This window comes from Molossus molossus, unplaced genomic scaffold, assembly GCF_014108415.1.
Source record: "Molossus molossus isolate mMolMol1 unplaced genomic scaffold, mMolMol1.p scaffold_m16_p_4, whole genome shotgun sequence".
NCBI classification, from domain to species: domain Eukaryota; kingdom Metazoa; phylum Chordata; class Mammalia; order Chiroptera; family Molossidae; genus Molossus; species Molossus molossus.
Window position 1 is genome coordinate 47,629,070 of NW_023425377.1, and position 25,043 is coordinate 47,654,112.

The 25,043-nt window shown below is 39.3% G+C and overlaps 1 protein-coding gene across 15 annotated transcripts in view; it reads left to right on the top strand.

The window, feature by feature from the left end:
* The window catches only part of NSD1 (nuclear receptor binding SET domain protein 1), a 185,577-nt gene that overhangs the window by 81,006 nt on the left and 79,528 nt on the right, over positions 1-25,043 (top strand). For all 15 annotated transcript variants that reach the window (XM_036239591.1, XM_036239589.1, XM_036239603.1 and 12 more), the window contains 2 exons: positions 12,326-12,498; positions 16,061-18,629. In XM_036239591.1, the coding sequence (XP_036095484.1) occupies positions 12,326-12,498; positions 16,061-18,629 (2,742 nt within the window). The remainder of the gene's footprint in view (positions 1-12,325; positions 12,499-16,060; positions 18,630-25,043) is intronic.

Consider the following 25,043-nt stretch of genomic DNA (forward strand, 5'->3'; position numbering starts at 1 on the left):
ATGAGCATATAATGATGTCTGGGGTCATTTTGTGGTTAGTTTTATCGTTATCTTGGATTAGTCTGAGCCTAATAGTTTTTGTTTGTTTGTTTGTTTGTTTTTGTTATCTTCCTAACTAAGGTGATTTAAACCACCTACTCTTGGGTATCTTTGGTTGGGGAGGATATTCTTGTAATTTATCATCTGGCTATGAACTGCTCTGCAGATTGTTCAGCCATTTGTTTCAGTTTCCTCATTCCACTTGCCAAGGAATTTTCCTAGTTTTTACTAACCTGCCTCAAAAGTAGTGAAAATAATAGGAGATAAAATCTATATGATTTGGTAATGGATGGTTAATAAGGAATGAGGAAGAGTGAAGTCCTAAGGTTTCTGGCTCCCAAGAGTTTTACCTTCATCAGGACATAAGTAGTGTTGCTTTTACTGAGAGCGTTGCAATATCTCTAACTCGGCGGTGACATCTGCCTGTTGACCCCATGTACAGGGCATGGATGAGATGGCCTTGGGACAATATATAGTGAGGAAAAAGGTGGTTTTGAAGAAGCCAACATTTACAGTCTCCATGTAAGAAACTGAGCTTGCAAAAGAGATGGGAAATAATCAGATAGAGCAGTGGTTCTTCCTAATGCCGCGACTCGTTAATACAGTTCCTCATGTTGTGACCCCCAACCATAAAATTGTTTTCGTTGCTACTTCATAACTGTAATTTTGCTCCTGTTATGAATCGCCATCGGAAATATTTGTTTTCTGATGGTCTTAGGCAACCCCTATGAAAAGGTCATTCAACCCCCAAAGGCGTTGCAACCCACAGGTTGAGAACCACTGAGATAGAGATACAAGAGGAAAACCAGGAAAATGTGGTATTGGTGACTAGAATGTTTTAAGAAGGAAAGTGTGGTCAATTTGGTCGAACATTGCCTAGGGATCAAATAAAATGTACATTAAGTATAAGAAGGTAGAGATCATTGGTAATTTTTTGGGGGGTGATACAGTTGTCACTGAAGTAGGATTAGACTGATTTAAGGAAATGGAGATAAAGGCAGAGAAGTGGGGATGCTATAGCAAGAGAGATATATGGGGATATTTATGCAATTAGTGTTGATGAGAAGAGCTCTAGAGATAGAGAGATTCTGAAGACAGGAGTAGAAAGGAATCAAAGGTGAGATCATACATAGGATTTCTTAGAAGGGAAGAGTTAGATGGGACTCATATCACAGTGAGGAATTGGCCTTAATGTGAGGAGGAGCAGCAGCATCCTTCTAGTGTGAACATCAAGGGTGGATCAGGGTGCTGTGACTGGTGTAAGGTATACATGAGGATTCCTATCTGACCTGTTTCCGTTAAGTCAAGAATGTGATCACATTAGAGAGCAAATGCCCTTACTGGCAGGAAGATACCATGTTCTGGTGGTAGGGCTATAAAGGCTAAAACTTTTTTTTTTTAATTGATTTTGAGAGAGAGGTAAGGAGAGGGAGAAATAGAAACATTGATAAGAGAGAACATCAATTGGCCACCTCCTGCATGCCCTGCTCTGGGGATTTGGCCCACAACCTGGGCATGTGCCCTGACCAGGAATTGAACTGGCTACTTCTTGATGCTCAACCACTGATGCACACCGGTCAGGCTAAAAGGCTAAAACTCTTAAACTCAAGAGAGCTTCTCAGAAAGGCTGAAATTATATATCTTCCTACTGACAAAACATCTTATTTTTTATTTTTCAATCCTCACCCAAGGATATTTTTCCATTGATTTTCAGATAGAGTGGGAGGGAGAGAGAGAAACATAGATGTGAGAGAGAGAGACATATTGACTGGTTGCCTCCTGCATGACCCTGACCAGGTCCCGGGATCAAACTTGTAACCGAGTACGTGCCCTTGACTGGAATCGAACCTGTGACTTTTTGGTCTGTAGTCTGACACTCTAACCACTGAGTCAAACTGGCCAGGGCAATGATAAAACATGTTAAAATGGGTCTATTTAACCTTAAAGCTATTTATTTCATATTACTTACTTTTTCCATTTTCTCTTATGCATTTTGCACTTTTTTGTTCCCTTTTCCCTCTAGTTTATGGCACGGTATAGTCAGCTAAGTTCCGGAAAACATTAACATTCTTAATAGTTAACTCTATTTTTCTTTGAATGTGCTTCTTTTTTTTTTTTTTTTATCCTCATGCGAGGACATTTTTCCATTTTTTGTTCAGAGAGAGTGGGAGGGAGAAAGATAGAGAGAGAAACATCGACGTGAAAGGGTCACATCAAGTGGTTGCCACCCGCACAACCCAGCCAGGACCGGGGACAAACTGCAACCAAGGTACGTGCCCTTAGCGGGAACCAAACCCCGGTCTCTCTGGACCACAGGCCGACGCTCTAACCTCTGAGCAAAACCGGCCAGGGTGAATGTGCTCCTTTTTTTGTTTATCTCCTTCATAGCACATACCAGTAGGATCACCAGCTTTGCTATTGCTACTGCTTAATAGGAGAAATTTTGGATAGATTGCTCTGAAAGTAAACTTGCATCCCACCAACTCAAACTGTGACCACTATTAATGTCTGACTTTTGTAGTAGCATGAGTTATCAGTGTAAAAATTTGTAGTGCAGTGTTCATTACTGTGATCATTCATGTTTATTGTTTTTTTTTTAGTGAAGCTAAATTTCAAATGGTGTTAGAAAACTCAAAATTTTATAAAATTGCCCTGGCCGGTTTGGCTCAGCAATTAGAGCATTGGCCTGCGGTCCAGAGAGACTCGGGTTTGGTTCCCGCTAAGGGCGCATGCCTTGGTTGCAGTTTGTCCCCGGCCCCGGTTGGTGGCAGCCACTCGATGTGTCCCTTTCACGTTGATGTTTCTCTCTCTCTCTCTTTCTCTCTCTCTCTCTCTCTCTCTCTCTCTCTCTCCCTCCCTCCCACTCTATCTGAACAAAAAATGGAAAAATGTCCTCTTGGGTGAGGATTAAAAAAAAAAAAAGTTTTATAAAATTATTTTTTGTTTTTATTTTTTTAAGTCATTCTTAACTTTTGTTGTATAAAGGGTATTTAAATCAAAAAGTTAACCTGGTCGCTGTGGCTCAGTGGATAGAGAGTCGTCCCATGGACTGAAAGGTCCTGGTTTGATTCCGGGTCAGAGCAAGTGCTCGGGTTGCAGGCGCAATTCCCAGTAGGGGATGAGCAAGAGGCAGCCAATCTATGTTTCTATATCTCGCCCTTCCTCTCTCTCTTAAAAAAAGAAAAGGTAAACTCTACAAGCCTTATTAGGAAAAGTCTGCTGTTGCTATACAGCTTTGTCTAAGCACCTTCAACTCTTTTTTTTTTTTTAGTTCCTCACCTGAGGTTATTTTTCAACATATTATTAGATAGAGTGGGAGGGAGGAAGAGAGAGAGACAGAGAGAAACATCAGTTTGATAGAGCCCCACGACTGGTTGTCTCCTGCACAAACCCACCAGGGCCAGGGACGAACTGCAACCGAGGTACGTGCCCTTGACTAGAATCGAACCCACGACTCATTGGTCTGTGGGCTAACGCTCTAACCACTGAGCCAAACTGGCCAGGGCAACACCTTCAATTGTTTTAGCTGAATTTTTTCTTTCACCATTTTATCGAATTTAGCTGGATTATTTATTTATTTTCACTGATTCAAGAGGAGGGGGGTAAGGTTGGGAAAGGGGATTGTTGTGAGAGAGAAACATTGATTCCCTGCCTCCTGTATGTGCCCCAACCCACTGCAGCCTGGATATGTGTCCTGACCTGGAGTCGAACCTGTTACCCTTCAGTGCACAGGATGGTGTTCTAACCACTGAGCATGCCAGCAAGGGCTTTAGCTGGATCTTTTGATATTTACTTTCATATCTCAAAATTCCATTCTGGATTATTTTTCACTTCTATTCATAGAAGTGAAATTATGGATTAGTTCTTTTTTATCCTTGCATATTGGGTTCTACCTCCCACCCTACCTATGGTATCCTCTTGTCTTCCCTATTATGTTATAACTTTGGTTAGGAACTCAGTGTATACATTTTTATGTTAACAGTATAAACAGCTTAACCATGTAGTGTCCTGAGCTTGCTTTGTCCTCATAACCTTTTGCTTTTCCTGCAGTTATCTGTATATGTGTGTGTTTTGGTGAGGGAGAGGGTTTTTAGTATTCTATATATTTATTACTAATTTAAGTAAAACTCTCCTAGTTTTTATTTTTTCTACATGATCCGATACATTGATAATTTGTCATTTTCATCATCTTAAAGAAGTTTTATCTGGAACCTTATAATATTTCTTTCATGTACAGTAGTCTGGTGAATAGCTATTATCTTGGGAATTCCCTTCAACTCTTTCTTGGGTTGGAGTCCATGTCTTCCTTGTTTTTGGTTTACTCATTTTGAATATGTAACAAGTCCTTCAGTACTGTCCTTTGAAAGGGAGTGTAGGAGGTAAATTTTTTGAGACCTTGCATTATCTGAACATATTTTTATTTCCTTACAGTTACTTGATAGTTTGGCTGATATAAAATACTAGGATGGAAATAATTTATGTTTTAGAATTTTGAAGGCATTGTCTTTTAGCTTTCACAATTGCTTTTAAATCTGAGATTATTTTGATTTTTGGTTTGTTTGTTTTTTTTGTATGTGATTTTTGTCCGTTTCACTCTGAAAACTTTTAGACTCTTCACTTTGTTCATATAGTTCACAAGGCTGTACTTTGCTGCGAAATCTGTTTTTATTCATTGTTGTGGGTAATTAGTGGGGCCGTTCTGATTTACATATTTAGTTTGTTTTGTTCTGGGACATTTTCTTGAATTAGTTTATTGATTATTTCCTCTTCTTTGTTAATTTTCTTTCTGTAACTCTTAATCAGATGTTGCCTCTCCTGCATTGGATCTCTCTTTTTTTTTTTTTTTTTTTGTATGTTTGTTTTACTCTACCTAATTCATAGGAAATGTCCTCAACTTTGTCTTTAACTCTTTGAGTTTTACATGTCTGCTGTTATATTTTTTATTTTCTTTTTTTACCTTCATGTCAGAGAGAGGAAGGAAGAGGGAGAGAGAGAGACATCAATGAGAGAGAACATCAATTGGCAGCCCCCTGCATGCCCCTCATTGGGGATCAGGCCCACAGCCCGGGCATTTGCCCTGATTGGGAATCAAGTCCATGATGTCCCGTTGCATGGGTTGACGCTAAACCACAGCCTCATCGGCCAGGCATGTTTGTAATTTTCAAGAATTCCGTCCTGGCTGGTTTGGCTCAGCGGTTAGAGCGTCGACCTGCGGTCTGGAGAGACCCGGGTTAGGTTCCTGCTAAGGGCACATACCTCGGTTGCAGTTTGTCCCTGGCCCTGCTTGGGTCATGTGGGTGGCAACCACTCAATGTGTCCCTTTCACATCGATGTTTCTCTCTCTCTCTCTCTCTCTCCCTCCCTCCATCCCACTCTATTTGAACAAAATATCGAAAAAAATGTCCTCAGGTGAGCATAAAAAACAAACAAACATAAACAAAAAGAATTCCTTTTTTGTTCCCTGCATCTGATTTCATTAATGCAATATCCTTTTTATTTTTGAGGATATTAATGATAGCTTTTGTGACATATCTACTGTACTTATTCTATTTGTTTCAGGTTTCTTTTTTATTTCACTATTTGTTCCTTTGTTCTTTCTCTACATATTTATATATTTTTTAAAATACGTGTTTAGCCCTGGCCAGTTTGGCTCAGCGGTTAGAGCGTCGGCCTGCGGTCCGGAGAGACCCGGGTTTGGTTCCCGCTAAGGGCGCGTACCTCGGTTGCAGTTTGTCCCCCGCCCTGGTTGGTTGTGCGGGTGGCAGCCACTCGATGTGTTCCTTTCACATCGATGTTTCTCTCTCTCTCTCTGTTCCTCTCTCTCCCTTCCACTCTACCTGAACAAAAAATGGAAAAATGTCCTCTGATGAGGATAAAAAATAAATAAATAAATAAATAAATAAATAAAATACGAGTTTATTGATGTTTTTAAAGAGGGAAGGAGAAAGAGAGAGAAACATCGATTGGCTGCCTCCTACACGCCCCCCCACTGGGGATTGAGGCTGCAACCTGGCCATGTGCCCTGACCAGAAATTAAATCAGGAACTCTCAGTCCATGGGACAATGCTCAATTCACTAGCCACACTGGCCAGGGTGTTATATATTTTTTACGTTTGAGGCTTTCTTCAGATCTCTGTTGAAGAGTGAAGAATAAAGAACATGTGGGCACTTCTGAATGTCTGGAGGTTGTCAACCATTAATTTCCTTGTATGGTGATCCTCCTCCCCCTCCCAGCCCCTTGTCAGAAAGTTTTCCATTTTTTTCTTGGCTTGGTAAGACTCATTAGAGAAGAGTATTTTTTCTACCTACAGAATACAAATCTGGTTTCTTGTGTTATGGGAGCTCAGTGAGGGAAAGATGATTACTAAGTGGTTTTTTAGCGTTTAGTTCACTTCCTCTATTTTTCTTACTTTTTTATTTCTGGATTGTGTTTTGTGTTGCTCAGTCTAGAGACCTTTTATTTTATGCCATCTAGTAGAAAAACCTCTAGCCTACTCTAGGGAAAGGGGAGAGGCAATGATGTGGTGGTTTGTAGTGGAAGAGGAAATTTAGGTTTCCAAGGCTGCTTGATAACTTTCAACCAATCCCTGTGTATTTTATCCTTTTAAACTCCAGAGGTAATAGGTATTACCAGTTCCTTGTTCTTTATTAGAAGGATGTATGGTGTAGATACAGTAGGTTCTTGACTTTTCTCAATGATGACTTAAGATTTAGCATAATAGGATCTATTAAGTTAGTAACTATAATATTTATCCATGTGCTTCCCAGCTTCTAAAACTGTATAGCACGCTTGCCTAGCCACACTAATTTATACTTAAATGTCTCTTCTTGTTCTCCTGTCCTTAAATGGACTTAGGGTTTAAAAATCTCTTTAATGTGGCTTTATTGGGGATTAACTGCAGCTTGACCTGGAAATACTCTTAATTTCATCTTGAACAAACTTTCAGCCAATCTTATACTCTACTTCTAGGGTACCCTTCATAAAGCAATCTCGGTATAAATCATATTGCTTCTCATTTCTCAAGGCTAGCTTTATCATTCAACTCTCTTTAGTTTAACTCTTTTTTTTTTTTTTTTTATCCTCACCCGAGGACATTTTTCCATTTTTTGTTCAGGTAGAGTGGGAGGGAGAGAGAGGAACAGAGAGAGAGAGAAACATCGATGTGAAAGGAACACATCGAGTGGCTGCCACCCGCACAACCGACCAGGGCCGGGGACAAACTGCAACCGAGGTACATGCCCTTAGCGGGAACCGAACCCGGGTCTCTCAGGACCGCAGGCCGACGCTCTAACCACTGAGCCAAACCGGCCAGGGCTTTAGTTTAACTCTTACCACCAACTTACTTCCAACTTTCCCAAATTTTTATTTTTTTAATTTAATTTTGTTGTTGTTGTTGTTACAGATGTTTCTCCTTTTTTACCCCATTGACACCCCTGACACCCTCCTTCCTATCCCTCCCGCCCTGTCCCCGGCTTTGTTGTCCATGTCCATTGGTTATGCATACGTACATATAAGTTCTGTGGTTTATCTCTTCCCTCCCCCCCACCCCTTCTTCTGAGGGTTATCAGTCTGTACCCTACTTCCTCGTCTCTGGGTCTACCCTGTTCCTCAGACTGTTATGTTCATTATATTCCAGAAATAAGTGAGATCATGTGGTGGTTGTCTTTTTCTGCTTGGCTTGTTTCACTTAGGATAATACTTTCCAGGTCCCTCCATGTTGTCTCAAAGGATAAGAGATCTTTCTTTCTTACAACTGTATAGTACTCCATTGTGTATATGCACCACAGCTTTTTTATCCATTCGTCTACTGATGGATACTTGGGCTGTTTCCAGATCTTAGCTATTGTAAATAGTGCTGCTATGAACATGGGGGTACATATATTTTTTCCGATTGGTGTTTCAGGTTTCTTTGGGTATATTCCTAGAAGTGGGATCACTGGGTCAAATGGCAGTTCAATTTTTAATTTTTTGAGGTAACATCATAGTGTTTTCCAGTAGCTGCACCAGTCTGCATTCCCACCAGCAGGGTACTAGAGTCCCCTTTTCTCCACACCCTCTCCAACACTTGTTGTTTGATGATTTGTTGATGGCGGCCATTCTGACAGGTGTGAGGTGATATCTCACTGTTGTTTTAATTTGCATCTCTCTGATGATTAGTGATGTTGAGCATTTCTTCATATGTCTTTTGGCCATTTGTATGTCCTGTTTGGAGAGGTGTCTATTCAGCTCCTCTGCCCATTTTTTAATTGGGTTCTTTGTCTTCCTTTTGTTGAGTTGTATGAGTACTCTATATATTTTGGAAATTAACCCCTTATCTGATGTATCATTGGCAATGATATTCTCCCATACAGTGGGTTGCCTTTCCATTTTGATGGTTGTTTCTTTTGCTATGCAGAAGCTTTTTAGTTTGATGTAGTCCCATGTGCTCATTTTTTTTGTTTGTTTCTTTTGCCTTAGGTGATGTATCAGTGAAAATTTTGCTGTGTGTGATATCCAAAATTTTGTTACCTACATTTTCTTCTGGAATTTTTATGGATTCACGGGTCACATTTAAGTCTTTTATCCATTTTGAGTTTATTTTTGTGTATGGTATAAGTTGATGGTCTAGTTTCATTTTTTTGCATGTAGCTGTCCAATTTTCCGAACACCATTTATTAAAGAGGCTGTCTTTACTCCACTGTATGCTCTTGCCACCTTTGTCAAATATTAATTGAGCATATTGCCTTGGGTCCATTTCTGGGTTCTCCATTCTGTACCACTGGTCTATAAGCCTGTTGTTGTGCCAGTACCAGGCTGTTTTGATTACAGTCGCTTTGTAGTATAACCTGATATCTGGTATTGTGATCCCACCTGCTTTGTCCTTCTTTTTCAAGATTGCCGTGGCTATTCGGGGTCTTTTTTGGTTTCATATGAACTTTTGAAGTATTTGTTCTAGTTCTGTGAAATATGTCGTTGGTATTTTGATGGGGATTGCATTGAATCTATAGATTGCTTTGCGTAGTATGGACATTTTAATGATTTTGATTCTTCCAATCTATGAAAAGGTATGTGTTTCCACTTTTTTGTATCTTCCTCTATTTCTTTTTTCAATGTCCTGTAGTTTTCTGCAAATCGGTCCTTTACTTCTTTGGTTAAGTTTATTCCTAGGTATCTTAATTTTTTTGCCGCAGTGGTAAATGAGATTGTTTTTTCAGTTTCTCTTTCTGTGACTTCATCATTGGTGTATAAGAATGCCATTGATTTCTTGACATTAATTTTGTATCCTGCTACCTTGCCAAATTCATTGATTAAGTCTAGTAGATTTTTGATGGAGTCTTTAGGGTTTTCTATGCATAATATCATGTCATCTGCAAATAATGACAGTTTCACTTTCTCCTTTCCTATTTGGATCCCTTTTATTTTTTCTTCACGTCTGATTGCTGTGGCTAAGACTTGCAGTACTATGTTAAATAAGAGTGGTGTAAGTGGGCATCCCTGTCTTGTTCCTGTTCTTTTTCTTTTTTTTTTTTTATCCTCACCCGAGGACATTTTTCCATTTTTTGTTCAGGTAGAGTGGGAGGGAGAGAGGAACATCGACGTGAAAGGGACACATCGAGTGGCTGCCATCCTCATGACCAACCAGGGCCGGGGACAAACCGCATCCGAGGTACATGCCCTTAGCGGGAACTGAACCCTAGCCTCTCAGGACCACAGGCTGATGCTCCAACCGCTGAGCCAAAGTGGCCAGGGCTTGTTCCTGTTCTTGAGGGAAATGTTTTTAGTTTCTGCCCATTGAGCATGATGTTGGCTGTAGGTCTTTCATATGTGGCCTTTATTATGTCGAGATATGATCCCTCTATTCCCAGATTGCTGAGTGTGTTTATCAGAAATGGATGCTGTATTTTGTCAAATGTTTTTTCAGCATCTATTGATATGATAATGTGCTTTTTATTCTTCATTTTGTTTAAGTGGTGTATCACATTTATTGATTTGCGAATGTTGTACCAGCCTTGCATCCCTGAAATGAATCCCACTTGGTCATGGTGAATAATTTTTTTGATGTATTGCTGGACCAAATTTTTGTTATTGTTTCTCTTTCTATAGTTTGTCTTTTGTGTTGTTCCTTGTATTTATTTATTTAATTTTAATCCTCACCCTAGGATATTTTTCCATTGATTTTTCTTTCTTTCTTTTTGTCTTTTTATTAAGATAGAGTGGGAGGGAAGAAGGGAGAGAGAGAAAGAGACATGTCTGTGTGAGAGAGAAACATCAATTGGTTGCCTCTTGCTTGACCCCAGCACAGGCTGGGAATCAAACCCGTAACCAAGGTAGGTGTCCTTGACCAGGAATCAAATTTGAGGCTCTTTGGTCTGTAGGCTCACGTTCTAACTGCTGAGCCAAACTAGCCAGGGCAGTGTTGTTTCTTTAAAAATTGCTTTTACTGTTGTTTCTTAGTGGGGTTTTAAAAGGGAATTAAAGTAAATTTGACTTTTCAGTCTGTATTTGTTACCTTTAAAGATTTTCACTTTAACATTATTTAATAATTTTTAAAAAGATTTTTACAGTCTATGTCTATTTGTTTTTGGCTTACAACTTAGCATAATGTCTTTACGTTTTATCCATGTTGTATTATGTATCAGTATTTCATTTATTTTTTAAGGCTGAGTAATATTCCATTGAATGTATACAGTGTCTTATCTGCTTTCTATGGTTTCAGTTGCTTGTGATCAACTTCATTCCAAAAATATTAAATTTCCCCAACCACTGATCTATTCTGCTTTTGAGATCCAATCGTTGACATCTTCATGGGTCAGTAATAGTGGATCACTGGAGCAAATGACCCTCCTCCTGATGTATTGGCAAAAGGTCAATAGTTGGCTAATGATATATCACAATGCTTACATCATTTACCTCACTATCTTATCACATAGTCATTTTATCATCATTAGAGGAAGGATGAGTGTAGTACAATGCTCTGTTTCCTCTTAAATGTGTTATTTAGAAGTCAATAAGATTTATCTTTCTAAGATGGAAACTGAGCCTGTGGTTCCACAGTTTAAATGAGGCTCCTCATTGCCAACATTATAATGGTCAAACTTAACATGGCATCTGGTCACTGCTTACATACTTAATTTCCCTTTCTTCCCACTTTATGATACAGTGTTCTGAACTACTTGTAGTTCTAGCTGTTTCATTTGTTTTACTCATTCATGCCTTTGAGGGTTCTGGGTCCTCATGCTGTAATTCTCTTCTTAATAAGCAGTTTACCTTGAAAAACTGTGCTCAGGCCCTGGCTGGGTTGTTCAGTTGGTTGTAGTGTTGTCCCATATATCTAAAGGCTGAGGGTTCAATTCCCAGTGAGGGCACCTATGTAGTTTTTGGGTTTTATCCACAGTCATTGTGCAGTTGGGCAACAACTGATAGATGTTTTTCTTTCACATCTATGCTTCTCTCTCTCTCTCTCTCTCTCTCTCTCTCCCCGCCCCCCATCCCTCCCTCTAAAAAATCAATAAAAATATATTCTAGTTTAAGGATTTAAAAAAATTCTGTTCAAGTGCCCCCATTTGTTTTCCAATTAATATTTTCTACTTCTTTAGTGTTTGTTTTTTAAAGTAAATGTTTGTTGTTGGAATTATTGTGCTTTTACTATAATCTACTTCGTTTTTCTTTTTTAAGATTTTTTTTTTTAATTGATTTTTAGAGAGCGAGGAAGGGAGAGGGAAAGAGAGATAGAAACATGGATGAAAGAGAACATTGATTGGCCGCTTCCTGCATGCCCCCCATTGGGGATTGGGTCCACAGCCTGGGAATGTGCCCTGACTAGGAATTGAACTGGCAACCTCTTGGTGCATGGGTCGACTCTCAACCACTGAGCCACACCATCCAGGCATTTCTTGTTGATCATTGTATTTGTGGTGCTGTAGCTTATTATATGTCTTTTGTATTTTCCAGTAATGAGGGTGTAAGACTTTATAGACTTACGGTAAAAGGAACTGTTGTTGCGATATTAATTTGTTCTGTGATCAGCTAATCAACCTCTCACTGGTTTGGAATATATAGGTTATCACTTCACCGAAACATTGAGTTCTTTGATAAACTCAAGCATTTTCTTTTCACATTAATTGAATATTTAAATTTTTTCTTCTATCTTACCTAAGTCAGGATTTCTTTTTCTGCAGGTATTTTGTTGCTTTTGGAGAGGAGATGGTAAACAGAACCTTCTTTGGCAACAATGGTGTGGATGTTATCTTTATGATGAACATTCATATTTTTAAAGTGGTGACACTGTTTTTTATTCTTATTTAGTTTCCAACCGGAGGCCCTATCGACAGTACTACGTGGAGGCTTTCGGAGACCCTTCTGAGAGAGCCTGGGTGGCTGGAAAAGCAATTGTCATGTTCGAAGGCAGACATCAATTTGAAGAGCTGCCTGTCCTTAGGAGAAGAGGCAAGCAGAAAGAAAAAGGATATAGGCATAAGGTAAAAAACAAAAAGAACAAAAAACTCAAATCATCTTGAGGGTGGGCAGGGAGGAGACAAGGAAGCATTATTATATTTTTGAAATATAATTTATTCCCTTTGGTAGATGGATATTTGTGACAAAATAGGTAGAAAACAAGGTTGTTTGCAGGGGTGAGATGGGGTAGCCTTCCAAATATTCAGTCAATTTTTAGAGAAATGATTTCAGCTAATTTTTGCCATGTCACTTGGATGTGACAATACAAAATGGCAAACCGAATCTTTGGTGGCCGCCATCAACAAATCATCAAACAAGTGTTGGCGAGGGTATGGAGAAAAGGGAACTCTAGTACACTGCTGGTGGGAATGCAGACTGGTGCAGCCACTATGGAAAACACTATGGTGTTACCTCAAAAAATTAAAAATTGAACTGCCATTTGACCCAGTGATCCCACTTCTAGGAATATACCCTAAGAAGCCTGAAACACAATCAGAAAGAATATATGTACGCCCATGTTCATAGCAGCACTATTTACAATAGCTAAGATCTGGAAACAGCCCAAGTGTCCATCAGTAGACGAATGGATAAAAAAGCAGTGGTACATATACACAATGGAGTACTATGCAGCTGTAAGAAAGAAAGATCTCTTATCTTTTGAGACGACATGGAGGGACCTGTAGAGTATTATCCTAAGCAAAACAAGCCAAGCAGAGAAAGACAAATATCACATGATCTCACTTATTTGTGGAATATAATGAACATAACAGTCTAAGGAACAGGGTAGACCCAGAGACGTGGAAGTAGGGTACAGACTGATAACCCTCAGAAGAAGGGGTGAAGGGGAGGGAAGAGATAAACCACAGAACTTATATGCATGTACGCATAACTGATGGACATGGACAACAAAGCTGGGGATGGGGGTGGGTGGGGAGGAGGGTGTCAACGGGGTAAAAAAGGAGAAACATCTGTAACAAAAATAAATTAATTTAAAAAAGACTAATCTTTGGTTATACCTTATGTAAAAAGAAACTGATCATCAAAATGAAATATTCTACTTCTCACCCTCTGGATTAATTATTTCTCTTAAAAATGAGAAAGATATCCCTGGCTTATGTGGTTCAGTGTTTGGGCATCGACCCATTTACTAAGAGGTCACCAGTTCAATCCCTGATCAGGGCACATGCCAGGGTTGCAGGCTCGGTCCTTAGCCAGTGGCTTGCAAATCAATGATGATATTTCTCTCTCATCGATGTTTCTTTCTCTTTCTTCCTCTCCCTTCCTCTCTTTCTGAAATCAATAAAAACATATTTAAAAAGAGCAATAGAGACAAAGCTTTAAAAATTTTTGTTTTGTGTTTGGTTTTTCTATAATCTTGTTAGTGCTCGAAGTTTCATACCTGGTTATATTTTAATAAAGAGCATTATGTTTTGGTTTTGTTTCCTTGATGTTTTGTGTTAAAGTTGGCTGAGTAAAATTTCAGTATATTTCTTTTTTTTGTTGTTACTTTATCTTTATTGTTGAGTGTATTACAGATGTTCCTCATTTTTCCCCTATTGACCCTCTCCTCCCCACTTCTCCCCCCCCCCGCCTTTTCCCACACTGTTGTCTGTGTCCATTAGTTATGCAAATATACATATAAGTTCTTTGGTTCTTTTAATATTTCTTTATAGTTAGTTCTACAAGGGGAAATAGTTTCTATTACATTGATATTTCATAGTTCTCTGTGTATAAATACTTTTAGATTATTTTATAAAAGTCATAGCCAGGATAATTTAGAGTCAGTATGCAGGCTCTACTTTTTTGTTGTTGCTGTTAATCCTCACCTGAGGATATTTTTTCATTGATTTAAAAAAATTTTTAGATGGAGTAGAAGGGAGGGAGGGTGGCAGAGAGAAAGAGGGAATATCATGGATGTGTGAGAGAAAAAATTGGTTGCCTCCTGCAGACCTCAACTGGGGCCTCGGATTTAACTTGCAACCCAGGTGTGTGCCCTTGACTGGGAATAGAACCTGCAACCCTTCTGTCCATGGGCCGATGATCTGACTACTGAGGTAAACCAGCCAGGGTGTCGCTGCCATTTTTAATTTGAGTTCTTGAGGACTAGTATCTTCAACTCAAAACCTAGTGTAATCATATGTTCTTCTATAACTGTTGTGTGCATTAGAAGTTATTATAAATATGTAGTATGTCATAAGGTTGATACTCTAGAACAACTAGAATGTGTTGCCATTAGGATGAAGGAGGCTAATAGCCATATCTTTTATAATACCTTGGGTGGTTGGTGGTTGGGATGTTTCAGAGTTTTTGTGTCAAGTCATTAGCTATGTAGATTAAACAACTCCCTTTTGTGAGTAGTTAATTAGAGCTTTCAGGTTCTTGAAATTGATTTACTCTGGTCACAGTTATGAGACTTAATGGGTGGTATGTGTTTGTATATAAAATAAACCAGATGATCAGCTAATTGCTTTGTAAGAGGAGGCTACCTATCTAGTGACCTGAATTTTTACATGGTTAGCAGAACGTCCCTTTTACAAGTATTACAGTAATTTGAGAACACTAATTGATGGTTAGAACCTTGACTAATATCTGTTATTTGAAGCCAAGGAGGGAAATAAAGAGTCTGATTTGTCCTCATGATGTGATGAATCAAGAAAAGAGCATGTGGCCCTGGCCGGGTTTTTTCATTGGTTAGAGCATCGGCCTGCAGACCAATGAGTCACAGGTTCAATTTCAGTCAAGGGCACGTATCTCGGTTGCAGTTCATCCCCGACCTTGGTCTAGTTGTGCAGGAGGCAACCAGTCGATGTGTCTCTCTCACATCGATGTTTCTCTCTCTCTCTCTCTCTCTCTCTCTCTCTCCCTCCCACTTCATCTGAAGATAAATAGAAAAAAGAAAAAGAAAAGAGTATGTGTAATTTGTTACACCCCGGGTGTTTTGGCGTCTCTAGACTATATAATTAAGACTGCTTGGTCATAATCCAGATTTTATATAGCATGTGTAGAAGAATCTTGATTAGCCAAAGCGTACTGAGAACCAGAGGTTCAAATTTCAGGTTTCCTAGGGTAGGTCTGACCCACTTGTTTCTCCTGTTTTCATTCTTTTTTCTTTCTTTATATTTATTTTGTTTAGCCTTTTATTTTCTTCTTTATGCAGCTGAGCAAGTGCTTGGCTTTCATAAGCCAGAAAGAAAATATATCCTTATTTAAGGTGTGGAGGGGTAAGTGAGAAGGGTCTGGTAATTCCTTGATTGAGTAATGTGATGTTGATTAGTAATGTAATGTTGTAGTATAAGCTTTGGTCCATTCCTTTGTGCTTACAAAGTCAGGGAGAATGGAGGGTTGATGAGATCAATCTTGCCTCTAATGATAGGTCTTGGTGGTGATGTAGTGTTGAGGAATCCCCATTCGTTAATCTCTGGGTGAGCTATTGGTGCTAACCACATGACTGGTACCATAAAAGGGCCTTAAAGAAGTACAACAAGACTTTGAAAAGCTGATTTTCAAGGTGTTCACTGATCATCTCCCTGTTTCCTACTCCCATTTCTTTGATAAGTGATAACCTTTTTCTCTTTTAAATTTAAGGTTCCTCAGAAAATTTTGAGTAAATGGGAAGCCAGTGTTGGTCTTGCTGAACAGTATGATGTTCCCAAAGGGTCAAAGAACCGAAAATGTGTCAGCAGTTCTATCAAATTGGACAGTGAGGAAGATATGCCATTTGAGGACTGTACAAATGATCCTGAATCAGAACATGACCTGTTGCTTAATGGCTGCTTGAAATCTCTGGCTTTTGACTCTGAACATTCTGCAGATGAGAAGGAAAAGCCTTGTGCTAAGTCTCGAGCCAGAAAGAGCACTGATAATCCAAAAAGGACTTGTGTGAAAAAGGGCCACATGCAATTTGAAGCACATAAAGAAGAACGGAGAGGAAAGATTCCAGAGAACCTTGGCATAAACTTTATTTCTGGGGATGTATCTGATAAGCAGGCCTCTAATGAACTTTCCAGGATAGCAAACAGTCTTACAGGGGCCAACACTGCCCCAGGAAGTTTTCTGTTTTCTTCTTGTGCAAATAACCCTGCAAAGAAAGAATTTGAGACTTCAAATTGTGACTCTTTACTTGGCTTATCTGAGGGTGCCTTGATTTCTAAACGTTCTGGGGAGAAGAAGAAACTTCAGCGTGGTCTAATGTGTAGTTCAAATGTACAGCTCTGCTATATTGGAGCAGGTGATGAAGAAAAACGAAGTGATTCCATTAGTATCTGTACCACTTCTGATGATGGAAGCAGTGATCTGGATCCCATAGATCACAGTTCAGAGTCCGATAACAGTGTCCTTGAAATTACAGATGCTTTTGATAGAACGGAGAACATGTCCGTGCAGAAAAATGAAAAGGTAAAGTATTCCAGGTATCCTGCCACAAACACTAAGGTAAAAGCAAAGCAGAAGTCCCTCATTACTAACTCACTTACAGACCACTTAACAGATTGTACTAAGACAGCAGAGTCTGGAACTGAGACATCTCAGGTTAATCTCTCGGATTTTAAAGTGTCCACTCTTGTCCGCAAACCCCAATCGGATTTTAGAAATGATGGTTTCTCTACAAGATTCAACACCCCATCAAGCATTTGCAATGAGAACTCACTAATAAAGGGTGGGGCTACAAATCAAGCTCTGTTACCTTCGAAAAGTAAACAGCCCAAGATTCGAAGTATAAAGTGCAAACATAAAGAAAATCCAGTTGTAGTGGAACCTTCAGTTACAAATGAGGACTGCAGTTTGAAATGCTGTTCTTCTGATACCAAAGGCTCTCCTTTGGCCAGCATTTCCAAAAGTGGGAAAGGAGATGGGCTAAAACTACTGAGCAACATGCATGAGAAAACCAGGGATTCAAATGACATAGAAACAGCAGTGGTGAAACATGTTCTGTCTGAATTGAAGGAACTCTCTTATAGATCCTTAAGTGAAGATGTCAGTGAATCTGGAACATCAAAGCCATCAAAACCATTACTTTTTTCTTCTGCCTCTGGTCAGAATCATATACCTATTGAACCAGACTACAAATTCAGTACATTGCTAATGATGTTGAAAGATATGCACGATAGTAAGACCAAGGAGCAACGGTTAATGACTGCTCAAAACTTGGTCTCCTATCGGAGCCCTGGTTTTGGGGACTGTTCTATGAGTAGTCCTCTAGGGACTTCTAAGGTCTTGGTTTCAGGAACCTCAAATCATAATTCAGAAAAAAATAGAGATGGCACTCAGGATCCAGTCCATCGTAGCCCTAGTGGGGGTGACTCTGTACTATCTGGCGAGTTGTCTGCCTCCCTACCTGGCTTAGTGTCCGACAGAAGAGACCTCCCTGCTTCTGGCAAAAGTCGTTCAAACTGTGTTACTAGGCGCAACTGTGGGCGATCAAAGCCATCATCCAAATTGCGAGATGGTTTTTCAGGCCAGATGGGAAAGAACACAGTGAACCGTAAAGCCTTAAAGACAGATCGCAAAAGAAAACTGAACCAACTTCCAGCTGTGACTCCAGAGGCTGCACTGCCAGGAGACAGAGAGAGTGGCGTTTCAGAGAATGGCTCCTTGAGAGGTGCGGTAGAAGACCCTGCTAAAGAAGAATCCCTTCCGTTAATGGGCCACTTAACAGATGAAGATGGTACCCATTTTTCCGGTGTTCATTTTGACAACAAAGTCAACCAGTCTGACCTTGATAAAATTCCTGAAGAAGGCCCCACCTTTGAAAACAGAAAAGTTCCAGAGCTGGACTCTGAAATGAACAGTGAGAATGATGAACCCAATGGTGTTAATCAAGTGGTACCTAAAAAGCGGTGGCAGCGTTTAAACCAAAGGCGCACTAAACCTCGTAAGCGCACTAACAGATTTAGGGAGAAAGAAAACTCTGAGGGTTCCTTTGGGATCTCACTTTCTGCTGACCCTGTAAAGAAGGGGGATGAGTTCCCAGAGCATAGACCTCCTCCTTCGACGAACATGTTGGAGGATGTGCTGACAGATCCAAATCACACCGGCTGCTTAGAATCAGTTGGGCGGCAGCTGAATGTTTGTGATAAATCCAGTGCCAACACTGAGGAGACGGAAAAGGAGCCAGGAATTCCCACTTTGACCCCCCAGCCTGAGCTTCCTGAACCAGGTAAGGATTTCTGACTGTCATAGAAAGGAATTAGAGTCAGTGATACAAAGATTCCCCTCTGAAGTTCTTAATGGAATGAAGGGCTAAGTGTCAATTGGGAGGGAAGAATTATCACTTGAAGAAAGGGCTTTATGCAGAAGGGTCTGCGTTTTGAGAACCAGCCTTCTATATACTTTCAGTAATTATGCTTTATTAAAAGCTTTTCTTCCCTCTTGCTTTTAGTAATTTTCAAGATCATTTTGTTGTGTTGCCTCTTCTTTTAAGTCTGAACTTTTTCAGGTTCTATCTGGTATTGTAGGTAATGGAGTGGCACTGAGCCTAATAGTTAAATCCAGTTATTAGTTTACAGAAATCAAACAGATTGTATTGAACATTAAGCTTCCTTTGACTACAAGTTAAGAAGATTCACTTAGATACATAGAAGGGATATGTGCTTTGAAAAATTGGAAGTGTTCTATGGTACTTATTTGAAGGCCCTAGACATTTTATATCACCTCTGGAATGAGTTTTGAGAATGAAGTACTTACCTTAGCAGCAGAAGGAAAACAAGTCTGTCAAGATATTAATAAACAGCCCAGCTGTTGTAGCTCAGTGGTTGAGCATCAACCCATGCACCAAGAGGTCGCTGATTGAATTACCGGTCAGGGCACATGCCCAGATTGTGGGCCAAATACCCAGTGGGGGGCCCGCAGGAGGCTGCCTATTGATGTTCTCTCTCATTGATGTTTCTATCTGTCTCTCCCTTTTCCTCACTCTCTCTCTTTCTAAAATCAATAAAGAAAAAATTTTTTTTGAAAAATACATGAATAAATACACTGTTATTGAGGATAAAACTGATTTCTCAAAGTTGTTTATTATACTAGGTTCTGTTTTCTAACAGCTTTATTGATCTATAATTTATATACCGTAAAATTCACCTATTTAAAGTTTATACTTAGGTGTTTTTTAGTATGTTCACAGACCAGTATAACTATCAACATGATCAATTTTGGAACATTTGCATCACCCCAGAAAGAAACCTTGTACCCTTTATCAATCTCCCTTCATTTCTTCCCAATCTATAGATTTGCCTATTCTGTGCATTTCATATAAATAGAATTATACAATACGTGGTACTTTTGTGTTTGGTTCTTTTACTTAGCATGTATCATCAATCCTTTATTCTTACTGTTGTTAAAAACACATAAATGTACCCTCTGAACAAGTTTAAAGTGTAGATTACAGTATTAAATATATGCATATTGTTGTGCAACAGATCTCTAGAACATTTTCATCTTGCATCACTGAAACTCTATACCTGTTGAACAATAACTTTCCATTTCCTCCTTTGCCCAGCCCCAGCCATTACCATTCTCTTTTTGTTTTTATGAATTTGATTACTATAGATAGCTCATGTGAATGGAGTTATAGTATTTATCTTACTGTGATTTAGTTATTTCTTCATTTAGCATAGTGTCTTCAAGGTTTATCCATGTTCTGTCATATGATAGGATCCCACCCCCCCTTTTAAAGTAGGTTTACAGTTGTGAATCTACAAAACACATAGTATATATATTTTTTATTGATTGATTTTAGAGAGAGAGAGATAAAAACATCGATGAGAGAGAACATCGATTGACTGCCTCCTACATGCCCCGCACTGGGGATTTGGCCCACAACCTGGGCATGTGCCCTGACTGGGAATCGAAGTGCCAACCTCTTGGTGCATGGGTCAATGCTCAACCACTAAGCCACACTGGTCAGGCCATAGTATATTCTTTTATTAGTTATTATTGTATTATTTCCTATACAGACAACTGTAAACTATTTTTTTGTGTGTGTATTTTGTTGTTGTTATTGTTAATCCTCACCGAGGATATTTTTTTCATTGATTTTTTTCTTTTTGAGGGGAGGGAGAGGGAGAGAAACATTGATGTGAAAGAGAAACCAATTAGTTGCCTCCTGCGGTCTCCCCGACCTGGGTTGGAATTGAACCTGTGACCCTTTGGTGCATAGGCCAACACTGTAACCACTGAGCCATACTGGGCAGGGCTCCCGTTTTTGAGCCTAAATAAAAGTTCATTGTATTTACATACCACATTTTCTTGATGTACTCATCTATCAATGGACATTCAGATTGGACATTTAGGTTGCTTCCATATCTTGACTATTGTGAATAATGCTGTGGTGATTGAACATGCAGAGAACATGAGATCATGTTTTCAGTTCTTTTAGATATACACCTAGAAATGGGATTGCTAGATCATACGATAATTCTAGTTATAATTTTTTTGAGAAATCTTTATACTATTTTCCCATAGTGGCTTCAACAGTGCTCTAGGATTCCACTGTCTCCACATCCTTGACAACACTTGTTATTTTTAATTTTTGAAAATTTTTTATTGTGGTCATCTTAACAGGTGTAAGGTGATATCACATTGTGGTTTTAATTTGCAGTTGCTGATGGTTAGTGATGTTGAGCATTTTTTTTATAATGCTTGTGGGCTATTTGTGTATTTTTTTTTTTTAATCCTCACCTGAGGACATTTTTCCATCTTTTTGTACAGATAGAGTGGGAGGGAGAGAGAGGAAGAGAGAGAGAGAGAAACATCGACGTGAAAGGGACACATCGAGTGGCTGCCACCCGCACGACCAACCAGAGCCGGGGACAAACTGCAACCGAAGTACGTGCCCTTAGCGGGAACCGAACCCGGGTCTCTCCGGACCACAGGCCGACGCTCTAACCGCTGAGCCAAACTGGCCAGGGCTATTTGTGTATTTTTAAAGCAACGTCTGTTCTAGTTCTTTGCACATTTTTATTTTATTTTATTTTACTTTATCTTTTTATCCTCACCTGAGGACATTCTTCCATTTTTTGTTCAGATAGAGTGGGAAGGAGAGAGGGGAAGAGAGAAAGAGAGAGAAACATTGATGTGAAAGGGACATATTGAGTGGCTGCCTCCCATAGGGCCCAACCAGGGCCAGGGCCAAACTGCAACCGAAGTACGTGTCCTTAGCGGGAACCAAGCCTGGGTCTCTCTGGACTGCAGGCCGACGCTCTAACCACTGAGCCAAACCAGCCAGGACTCTGCACATTTTTAAATTGAGTTGTTTTTTGTTCCTGAATTGTAGGAGTTCTTTATTCTGCATAATCACTTCTTATCCAATATATGTTTTGCATATATTTTCTTACATTCTTCAGATTTTTTTCACTCTGTTAAATTGTTTCCTTTGCTGTGCAGAAATTTTTAAGTTTTATGTAGTCTAATTTATATATTTTCGCTTTTGTTATCTGTGTTTTTGGTATCATATCAAAGAAATTATTGCTTATTCCAATGTCATGAATCTTTTCTTCTATCTCCATTGTGTAGTCTTAGCACTCCTGTCAATGATAATTTGACCATATGTGTAAGGGTTTATTTCTGGTCTATTCTGTTCCATTGATCTATATGTGTGTCTTGATGGTAAGCTCATATTGTTTTATTCTGTTCCATTGATCTATATGTGTGTCTTGATGGTAAGCTCATATTGTTTTGATTACTGTAGCTTTGTAATATGTTTTGAGAACATGTAATATGTTTTGAAAACAGAATGTGTGAAGCCTTCATTGTTGTTCTTCATTGTCAAGATTATTTTGGTAATTCAGGATCCTTTGAGATTCCATGTTAATTTTAGGGCGGGTTTTTCTTTTTCTGCCAAAAAAAGTGCCACTGGGATTTTGAGAAGGATAGCACTGATTCTGAAGAAGTCTTCCAGTCCATGAACACAGGATATCTTTTCATTTATTTGTGTCTTATTTCTTTCAGCAATGTTTTATAGTTTTTAGTGCATAACTCCTTCACATCTTGGTTAGTTTTATTAAGAATTTTATTTCTTATGCTATTGTAAATGAGGTTATTTACTTAATTTCCTTTAAAAAAAATTTTTTTTTTATTGATTTTAGAGAGAAAAAGGTAGAGAGAGAGAGAGATAGAAACATAGATGAGAGAGAACATCAATTGGCTGCCTCCTGCATGTCCTCCTCTGGGAATTGGCCTACAACCTGGGCATATGCCCTGGCTAGGAATTGAACCAGTGACTTCTTGGTGCATGGGTCAATGCTCAACCACTGAGCCACACTAGCTGGGCTTAATTTCCTTTTTATATTGTTCATTATTAGTATATAGAAACACAACTGATTTTTGAATGTTGATTTTTGTATCCTGTAGCTATACTGAATTCGTTTATTCTTACAGGGTGTGTGTGTGTGTGTGTGTGTGTGTGTGTAAATAATCTTTAGCGTTTTCTACATACAACATCATGTCCTATATGAAGAGAGATAATTTTACTTTTTCCTTTCCAAATTGGATGTCTTATTTCTAATTCTTGCCTGATTACTCTGGCTTGGATTTCCAATTACTGTTTTAAATGGAAGTGGAAATAGTGGTTATCCTAACCTTGTTCCTGAGTTTAGAGAGAAAGCTTTCAGTTTTTTACTATAGAATGTCATGTTAGCTGTGGAATTTTCATATATGACCTTTATTATATGTAGATAATTTACTTCTCTTCCTAGTTTGTTTTTATCAGGAAAAAGTATTGAATTTTGTAAACCTTTCTGCATCAGTTGAAATAATCATGTGATTTTCTTCCTTCATTATGTTAATGTGTTGTTTTGCATTTATTGATTTTTGTGTATTGAATTGTCCTTCCACCCAAGGGATGAATCCTACTTAGTCATGGTGTATAATCCTTTTATTTATTAAAAAATACTTTTTAAAAAAAATTCTCACCCCAGGACACTCTTCCATTTATCTTCAGATAGAATAGGAGGGAGGGAGGGAGGGAGAGGAAGAGAGAGAGAGAGAGAGAGAGAGAGAAGCATCAATGTGAGAGAGACATATTGATGGATTGTCTCCCGCCCTACCCCGACCAGGTCCAGGGACCGAACCGCAGTTGAGGTACACGCCCTTGACTGGAATTGAACCTGCAACTCTTTGGTCCTTGGGCCTATGCCCTAATCCCTGAGCCAAACCAGCCAGGGCTTTAAAACTTTTTAAATTGATTTTTAGAGAGAGTTGAAATGGGGGATAGGGAGAGAAACATCAGTGTGATACTGAAACATCAATCAGCTGCCTCCTTTATGTCTCCCACTGAGGATTCAGACCTCAAACTGGCATGTGCCCTGGCCTGTAATCGAACTGCAACCTCCTGGTGTGCAGGATGATTCCCAGCCAACTAAGCCACACCAGTCAGGGCTCTAATCCTTTTAATGTGCTTCTGTTGGATTCAGTTTGCTAGTATTGAGGATTTTGTGCACCAATGTTTATAAGGGATAATACTCTTTTTTTGGTCTCGCTTTAAAAAAATTTTTTTATCAGAGTAAGGCTTGTGTCATAAAAGGAGTTTGAAAATGTTTTCCCCTCTTCAGTTTTTTGGAATATTTTGGCATTAGTGCTTTCATAAATGCATAGTAGATTTCTCTAGTAAAGCCATCTGGGCTTTTCTTTCTTGGTAAGTTTTTTGTTTTTATCTTCACCCGAGGACATCTTTCCCATTTTTGTTCAGATAGAGTGGGAGGGAGAGAGAGGAAGTGAGAGAGAGAGAGAAACATAAATGTGAAAGGGACAAATCGAGTGGCTGCCTCCTGCACAACCCCAAACAGGGCCGGTGACAAACTGCAACCGAGGTTCGCACCCTTAGTGGGAACTGAACCCGGGTCTCTCTGGACCACGGGCTGATGCTCTAACCGCTGAGCCAAACCGGACAGGGCTCTTGGTAGGTTTTGATTACTGGTTTAATCATCTTTTTAGTTCAGATTTTCTATTCATGGTTCAGTTTTGGTAAATTGTTTTTAGAAATTTAGTCATTTCTTCTAGATGATACAGTATGCTAGCATATAATTGTGTGTAGTTCCTCTTTAATTTGGGGTTTTTGTTATTTGTGCCTTCTCTCTCTCCCTACTTTTTCTAGGTAATCCAGCTAAAGGGTTGTCAATTTTATCTTTACAGAAAAACATGTTAGTTTTTGTTGGTACTATTTTTATTCTCTCTTTTTTTTTTTTGTTCAGATAGAGTGGGAGGGAGAGAGAGAGAAGAGAGAAACATCGACGTGAAAGGGACACATCGAGTGGCCGCCACCCGCATGACCCAACCAGGGCTGGGGACAAACTGCAACCCAGGTACATGCCCCTAGCGGGAACCGAACCCGGGCCTCTCTGGACCTCAGGCTGACACTCCAACCACTGAGCCAAACAGGGCCTATTTTTATTCTCTATTTTGTTTATTTCTGCTTAAATATTACTTCTGCTAACACTGGTTTTGTTTGTCCTTTCTCTCATTCTTAGAGGTGTTAAAGTTAGGTCGTTGATTTGGAATCTTTCTGTTTAATGTAGACAGATTCTGCTATTAACATCTGATAAGTTGTGGCATATTGTGTTTTTTTTTTTTTAATTAAGTA